The sequence below is a fragment of the Scardinius erythrophthalmus genome (assembly GCF_964197995.2).
Source record: "Scardinius erythrophthalmus genome assembly, chromosome: 10".
NCBI lineage: Eukaryota > Metazoa > Chordata > Actinopteri > Cypriniformes > Leuciscidae > Scardinius > Scardinius erythrophthalmus.
Window position 1 is genome coordinate 45064173 of NC_138230.1, and position 9177 is coordinate 45073349.

The 9177-nt window shown below is 34.8% G+C and overlaps 1 protein-coding gene across 1 annotated transcript; it reads right to left on the reverse strand.

Annotated features, from left to right (window-relative positions):
• Window positions 1-206: 206 nt before the first annotated feature.
• Window positions 207-6389, reverse strand: LOC308697098 (uncharacterized protein). The gene is made up of 10 exons (XM_081376194.1): window positions 6327-6389; window positions 5747-5809; window positions 3750-3814; window positions 3514-3546; window positions 2386-2683; window positions 2076-2212; window positions 1957-1989; window positions 824-1103; window positions 589-725; window positions 207-493 (listed from the first exon to the last, which is right to left on the reverse strand). The coding sequence occupies exons 2-10, from the start codon at window positions 5755-5757 to the stop codon at window positions 489-491; spliced, it is 999 nt and encodes a 332-aa protein (XP_081232320.1). The 5' UTR covers window positions 5758-5809; window positions 6327-6389; the 3' UTR covers window positions 207-488.
• Window positions 6390-9177: the final 2788 nt, after the last annotated feature.

A 9177-nucleotide genomic window follows, 5' to 3' on the forward strand; every position in this document is an offset into this window, starting at 1 on the left:
TGGTGGTTGTGTTGTCGATTCTGGGAAGGTTGGAAATCCTCATTCTCTCCATGGTTTTCTTCTGTCTCTTTTTTTGTAAAATGTTATTCTTCTTTACTTTACCAGCTCCTCAACCCTAGATGGGTATCTAGCAACACTATACCTCCTCCTCATTGTAAATATCCAAATTAGCCTCTTTTTTGATCCAGAAACATACAATACAACATGCAATGCTGTAGTAATTTATTCATGTAGAAAGCAGAAAGATAAGGAAAGATGCGTAAATACACAAACCCCTGGATCAAACTGGGGTTAAGAATCAGGTGCATTTAAAAATTTAAACCACTACTGAATGTGCACTGAAACATATTTATCTTAAGGATAAAAGGTGCATATTAATGTAATGAAAACAATGAAAAAAGTGCAATATTAGTATTGCTCAGAAAACAGAAGTTTGGTATTTTGCTTGTAGGATCAGTGGACTGTGGCGTAACATCCTCTCATTCCACTTAATCTGGCAATGAAATCAGAAAGCCATTAAGGCAACATACACATAGTATAAATAGTACAAATGTCTACACACCATCTCTCTCTCCTTTTATTGCTCACCTGCAAACACCTCGACCTCACACAGTGTGAGATATTCATTGCGCCCAGGTATAATAATGTTGACATATCGCCCATTAATAGGCTTAAACTTAAATATTTTTGTGTCTCCAGCTGGGATGGACTCAACAGTTGCAGCCCTGTGAAGACAGAGTAACAGAGAAATATTAAATGTACTTCTGTCAAATTAAAAGGATTTATTCAAAGTAATATTATCTTATTTACTCATAATACTTACAGCTCATTATTGTTGCCATTATTTTCCAGGCTGTTGCCGATACGGATCTGAGCTTCATTTATCCTCCATGCACAACAATCTCCACGATTAGTGATGCTAACCCTGGTTACCTCGTAGGCTTCCCCCAAGTCAACTCTCCACCAGGGGTCTCTGTCCGCATTAGTGTGAGTGCATGACCCACCACTCATAATTGGATTCCTGTTGCCATTGACAGCATTTTGAGCTTCTTCTTGATCGTATGTGGAAGACTGGACAGCTGTGGCTCCAAGAGCAATATTCCCTGTATAATATATAATAAATTAACAATAGCTTTTCTTGTTTTCACTTTAATGTGCTAAAGTATAGTCCAAATATAATGGGCAAAATAAAGCTAAAATATGTAATCCAATTGATTATTACACGGCTCTCTGAAATACTTAATTCTAATTGGTCAGTCGCCACATTCCCAGGTCTGATATTCCCAGATAATGACCGTCATCAACATCAGCGCTGGATAACACACGGCTCATCCGGGTTTCTGGAGACGGCCTTTCTTTGATTTCATACAAACACAACTGGTCCCAGTTGTGTCTCTGTTATAGTTATTGATTGTATTGAAATATTAAGAATGTATTGAAGTATTTTTAGTATTAATAGTACAGTAGTGTTCGTCTTGTTGCTTGAATGATTGTTTTTGTACACCATAATGGATTCTAAGATAATAAACAGCCAAGAATTTAAAACAATTTAATCTCAAATCAATATGTTCATGTAATTATTAATTTGTTGTACATGACTGTACATTATCCCTTAAATATTTGTCTTGTTTGTCAAAGTAGGTTTGTCTTGCTAGGGATATTCTTTCTTCACAATAGCTTTACGTTTATTACAAGTGAGCTAATATAATATTTCAACTCTTTTTCAAATACTTTGTGTCCAAAAAAAAATATTTGTGGTTAGTAGCAATTTAATAAGACGGGGTCCTGATCACCCTTTCAGGGTTTACTTTGTGATAACAACTGTGCTGATTCACATTATCCCTTATTGGTTATCACATTTTCTGTAAGAATATTATATGTAAGAATATTTTCAGTAACAATATTATATTATATTATGTGTTACTGACAACATTGAAAGTAATGAAGAACACTCACTTGGAACACAATTGTACGTTGATGTGTACTTCTCTGTTAATAAAATAATAACAGTTATACACACATTAATAAGAACATAAACAAATTATATCACAGAGTCTTCTCTCTCTGTCCCTTACCTGCAAACACCTCGACTTCACACAGAATGAGATAATCAGTGCGCCCGGGTAATAAAATATTGACATATCGCCCATTAATAGGCTTAAACTCAAACGTTTTTGTCTCTCCAGGTGACATGGACACAACAGTTGCAGCCCTGAGAAGACACACAGAGTAACAGAGAAATAGAGAGGGGCGAATCAAAACGGCATCAAGCATATTAAATAAACTTCTGTCAAAGGCAAGTTTTTATATTAAAATAATTTTTTCAAAGTAATGTTATTTAATTTAGCAAATGTCTAAGGTTATTAAGAGAGAGACAATACTTACAGCTCATTATTGTTGCCATTATTTTCCAGGCTGTTGCCGATACGGATCTGAGCTCCATTTATTCTATATGGCTCATTCACTGTATTAGTGATGCTAACCCTGTTTACCTTGTAGACTTTCCCCAGGTCAACTCTCCACCAGGGGCCATTGTTCAAAGCAGTACAAGTGCATGACCCCAGATTGTAATCTGAAGCCCTGTTGCCATCGATACCATTTTGAGCTACTAATTTATATGAAGGTAGTGAGTTACTATTGTATGTGGAAGACTGGACAGCTGTGGCTCCAAGAGCAAGATTCCCTGTTTAACATAAAAAAATAAACAGTAACTTTTCTTTTTTCACTTCAATGTGCTTAAGTATAATCCAAATAAAATGGGCACAATAATGCTATATGAAATCCAAATGATTATTACACGGCTCTCTGGAATACTTGAATCTGATTGGTCAGTCGTGACATTCCCAGGTCTGATATTCCCAGATAATGACGTCATCAACAGTAACGCTGGATAACACACGGCTCATCCGGGTTTCTGGAGCCGGCCTTTCTTTATTGTTTCTTGTATCACACTGTGGACCCGCTCTCTCTGGTTTCATACAAACACATCTGGTGCCAGTTGAGTCTCTGTTATAGTTATTAATTGTGTTCCAATATTAAGATTGCATTGAAGTATTTTTAGTATTAAGAGTACTGTAGTGTTCGTCTTGTCCGAATGACTGCTTTTTACACCGTAATGGTCGGTGTTTCCTGAAACCATGTTTCCAATGAACATTTGCTAACAGCATCGCAAAGTTGAGTGGTTAGAAGCAGAGTTCTTGTTTGCATGACATGTGGACTCAATAAATACTTTTGAGACAAATAAGTGTAAAAATTGTGTAAATGACTGTTCATTATCCCTTAAATGTTTGAATATTTTTTCATCAAAGAAGATTTGCATTTTTTACAAGTGAGCTAATATAATATTTGAACTCAAATCAATATTTTGTGTCCAGAATAATTTATTTGTGGCTAGTATCCATGGGTTATTTTGCGATAACTGTCTTGATGATGTACATTATCCCTTACCAAATATTCAGTAAGAATATTATATACGTGTTACTGACAACATTCAAATTAATGAAGAATACTCACTTGAATCAACAGAGCAAGATGCTGTGTCCATTGCTGGTAATACAATAATAACAGTTATAAACACATTACTAAGTACAAAAAACAATTATACCATAGAGTCTTTATAAATAAATAAATAATACATTTTTAATAACCATTTTTCATCCTATAATTTTAATAAATTAATCTGATTATGATACACAATGATTACAGATTTTTAAATCGAGGTATTTTTACATGTATTATTCTAAACATACCTGTGGAATCAGCGACACACATCCCAGAAAAAAGAGTTAGAAACAAAACCACACGCATGTCCATCCTGATATAAGACACAACAACACATCTCATATCAGCATATGAAGGAAATATTTTCAATTTCTCATCCTCATTTAAACAAAGAAACATATATATTGGTATTGTAATGATAAAATGGTATATGCTCGGAGAGGATGGCATGGCAGCCAAACTGCAAAATATGAATAGCCTATATCTTACACACCATACTAATATTTGTTTGCAATACCTCGCATATTCTTTATTGTAAATAATTGTAATTAATTATAATTAAAATAAGGAAAGTGATATTATCAGCATTTTTTTTGTATTATTAACTGTTCCTCTTCGTTTGTTTATTTGTTTGTTTTCTATGGTGGTTTAATTCTACTCTGTATTTAAATATAATTTAAATGCTTTGGCAATAGGCTATATTCCACATATCAGGCCAATAAAGCAACAACCCTATCAGTGGACAAGCTGAACACAATATCTGACACACTCGGTCTCTCTTAGTGTATTTATTAGTTGCCATATCAACACTATATAGAGAAAAAATTGCATTTGCAAAAGTAAATTTCTTGCTTAGCCTATGTTAATTTTTCATCTCTGTTTTTTGTGTTTATTTAAAATGAGACAAATCTGATATTATTTTAATCTTATATCTGTTAATTAACAGTTGAGATAGTTCTTTAATGCTGATTTAACCAGCAGAAACACTCGTCATGTTTAAACCCCAGTTGCTCAGGCGGGGCATGTTGTCACACTGCATTACAGAGCCTCTATTAGAACTATGATCTTCTATTCTATACTTTTATGAATTCTATTGAGAAACCATGCTGTAAAACCCAACAAGTTAACTCAACTCAAACCGATTGAGGAAACTGATTGCGGCAAACCATTTAAGTTTAAAAATCAATACATATGAGTATTGTGAACTTATAATATGATGAAATATATTGATGACTCAATATATATAAGTTCACAATACTCATATGTATTGATTTTTAAACTTAAATGGTTTGCCGCAAACAGTTTCCTCAATCGGTTTAAGTTGAGTTAACTTGTTGGGTTTTACAGTGAGAAAAAGGAGAATAAAGACTGCGAGCCAATGTTCATAAATTATTATAATAATATTTCGTTTTGAACTATGCTGTAGGCTATAGCTGTGTTTGTTGTCAAACTCCAAAAATATTTTATTTTTAATTATTTAAAAAATGCCATTATTTTATATGAAAAAGTTAATTATTGTATTTTATTGAGAAAATATTTGTGTTTGTCTTGGATAATTTTTTGATTAGATCAGATAACATTTGAATATGTCATATGGTCATGTTATAATGAACCCCACCTATGGGGCATGTTGTCACATTTCACTTCCATTCTTTCGGGGTAAATCAAGAAAAAAGTACACTGTGAAACAAAACCACAGTATTGTACTAGACAATTGTACTCCCCTAATCATTATTTTGCTGTTTAGCTTCGTTTTACATTCACAAACCCTGAACAAATGTACCAATGCTGTCTGTCTGTTTGCTGTATATGTTTCTTTCTTTTAGATTTGTATTGATATGTTGTTGAAATTATTAACTTCCTACTTTCAGATTCCTTAGATTAGTTTTGCTTTGAGAAACAAAGGAAATCAGACAATCATAAGATCAATTTGAGTGTTGCAAAGTATTAAATGTTCAGTGTTATTTAATGCTATTTAGAATAATTGACAATACACAGTATTTTCTAGCCATATTTGTAATTTTTTTTAAATCTCAATTAGCGATAAATTGTCAGTATAACTGGTTCTTGTTGAATGTTCTTTTGTCATTATTGTATTTCTCTGAGTGCAACAAGACACTTCTAGACTACTATATATTATATCTTTACACACTGACTTGAATTGTCGAAACACAAGTTTAGTTTTATTAGTAAAACCTCCATTGCATATCATGCTCTATAGAAAGTGCATAAACATTCAACTCACCTGAATTTCATCAATGTATCAACTTCAGTCTCAGAAGACCTTCACAATTCAGCAATTGATCTGCTTTTAAACAAAATACATTTTTATATAATAGGCTTCATAAATGGAATTAATAATATTTTTATAAACAATTACTATATTTATTATTTATCCAATATATTATTCATATGAGGAATATTATGACCAATCATACATACAAATAATATTCAATTTCACATTTATATCACACAAACACGCCAAAAAGATACAAATATTAAATTAAAGCTTTCTTAAGAGTATCACAGTGTTATTTCACTGATCTAACACATTACAGTGACATAATTATCAAAAGAATCACGGAGACGGAAATGACTCCTACGTCACACTCCTGCTCTGATCACTACTAGCCTCAAACGCTACTCCTGCTCTGATCACTACTAGCCTCAAACGCTACTCCAGCTCTGATCACTACTAGCCTCAAACGCTACTCCTGCTCTTTCTTCAGGTTTTTAGCTTCATAACGAGACCCTTTTCACTGGTCTGTGTCTACGTCTCAGATGCACAGATCAAAACATGCGATGGAGCCAAAAACCTTTGTTACCTGTAGTTGGTGATGAGCGATTTCGAAACACTGATTCTTCAGATTCTTCAAATCTTCGGTTTCGAATCAGTGGTTCAGAGCGTTTATAAAACTGCCAAAGTCACGTGATTTTAGTAATCTAGGCTTCGTTACATCATAACTGTGTCGAAATGTTTCGAAATGTTTCGAAATGTCCGTTTCTCAATATCAAACTAGTTTGGTTTTGACCACTCTGCCTCTAATATAATACATACTAAATATAATATTATATATTAATATTAGACTATTATGCTAAATATAAAACTTAAATCTGCCTGTTTTGTGTACATTTAAAAAAAATATTAAACATGTTAATATGTTGTTCAGGCAATATGTGCAAATGTAGGCTCTGATTATCTTCACTGTAATAAAATGAAATTATGACATAAAACACAATCTTGTCTCTCTTTGTTAAATGTCAGTTTTAATGATTAATAATAGCCATAATAAAAGTATAAGTAAAAGGTATCAGAAGCTATACAATACGAAATAAAGTTTTATAAATTCAAATACCACGTCAGCTCAAGGCTACAACGGCAAAGTTAAATAGCCTAAATATAAAGTAAACTGATTACTTTGCCCTCAGTAAAAACTATTTGCCAGGGAATAAAGATAGATTCACGATGGATATAGCAAGACAAATTATATCTCATGTTTAACCACAGAGACATCAGAGCCGGGGGCAAGCGTCAGAAGATCTAGCCGAGGAAAGGCTGTTCTCCGCGGGGTTAATGAGCGCTGAGCACCCGGTGACCGACTGGATCTCACAACTACGAAAATGTCATATTAAATTTTCAAATTGACACTATCTTTATAAACCACAGATCTGAGCTTTAAACAACTACATTTTAGTCTGAAAAATTCTAAAAACTACATTTTGTGAGATAATAACTGTAGTAGGCCTATCTGTAATTTACGCGGGTTTACTTCTACTACCCTATTGACGTCTGCTGGTTGGTGTGAGATGCATTCTGGGATACCTGGCTCTAAATGCATTCTTGATAAAACTGAATGAACTGAATGTCATGTTTCAGTGTGTTTTCAGTCATTATTATATTTCAGTTTATCATCGTCATGGGAAATTGTTGTGTTTGTTGAGGTTGCACTGAGCCTAGGACATCGAGTCCACAGGTTTCCCATCAAGAAAAAGGAGGGTGCTATCTTTCATTCCTGGGAGTGTTTTATGCAGGTGAAGAGACAGGACTTCACTTCTGCATCTGCTTCAAAAAACAAGGTAGTGTGTAGCATTCACTTTAGACCAGATGATTATAATCCTGGTGATATGATGATGTCAACATGGGTGAGACTCCTGGCTCCTGGCCTGGCTCCACCTTCACCTTCATTTTCAATCTGTACGAAACCCCTTTAACTTTTATTTTTTGTGTTGGCTGTTTCTACATATAAAGTTTTTATACAGTATGTCGTACTAGATGACACATTAATGTGTACTTCCATTTTAAATTCCCTGGGCGAAGAGCAACAACCAAAAACGTAACAAATGTTACAAACAAGCTTAAGACTAACATGGATGATATGCTTGTAGACAGTATTTTAAAGAAACAAAACAAAGAAGAGAAAATAAGAAAGAAGAAGACAGAAGAAGGGAAGGTCCTCATCAGGAAACAACCATCTCCAAAGCAAGAGAGATGATGTGAATAATCATTAAATGAATGTTGACACTTATAAAACAGTCAATTGGGGATAGTTGAGGAAAGTTGGTGGAAATATAAAGTGGAAAAATTGGCAGAGGGTGTAACACTTCAGTTAAAGTTTGACAACGCCTGTTAAATATGTTTCTGCTAAGTCATGAAGTAAGTGTGATGTGTAACTCAGATAGGTATGAATAGGAATAGGGCAACATCTTTTACATATATCCTGTTGCTTAAGAGAGATAAAGCTTGCAAAACTGCTGTTTTTGCATGTCAGTCAAGGTGCATATCGAGCAAACGAGACACGTATAACTCCAGCTTTGCTATGATGTACTGAAGTGTGAAGGTAAAAACTGTTGCTGTAGCATTCCCGGCTGAACAGATGCAATTCACTCTCAGGAACTGATGTTTACAAGGCAAGGCAAGGCCGATTATTTATATAGCACATTTTATACACAATGGCAATTCAAAGTGCTTTACATAGAAGAAATTAAAATAATAAAAAGAATAAGAATAATTAAAACAGTTTAGAAAAATAAAATACAGTACAGTACAAACAGTCGGACGAACAGCGACACAGTGCTCATTCAGTAAATGCATATGTAGCAGGGTGACTGAATCCACTTATGAGGATCTCATTGACCTGTGCTTAGTTTAAGTCCCCGCCCCTTTCTTGTTTGATATAGGGGATGTGTGGTTGCCACATGGCATGCGTCTTGGTATCGCCCTTGTGACGTCATCCGTGGTTGCCGCAGGCTTAGACTGTAAGCTGGCTTCCTCGTCTGCTGTGTGCTGGCTGCCCACGCCTCACAGGTATGAGTAGCCATTTTTTTATATAACAAGAAGAAATTGACCGCGGCTGGTTATTTACGATTTACGTTTTGTACGTGTTCCTGACTGAGCTGCTGTACTGCAATATGGTGTGCGACTGCGAAGCTGTTTGTGTGCCGGGATCATCCCGCGGTATGTAAGATTATAGTTTTGTGTGTTAATAATTTGCTTCTGTTTTTAAGATTATCTTTCTGCTCGGCAGCCCCCCCCCCCCCCTGCATAACTGAGGGTCTCTTGGGCTATTCGTGAGAATCGAGTATCAATGCTGAACTGTGATCGCGTATAATTGCGACTGCGTCGCTGTTTTGCCTCGACATCCATCAGGATAGTAACTTTTAGTTGCTGTGTTTCTG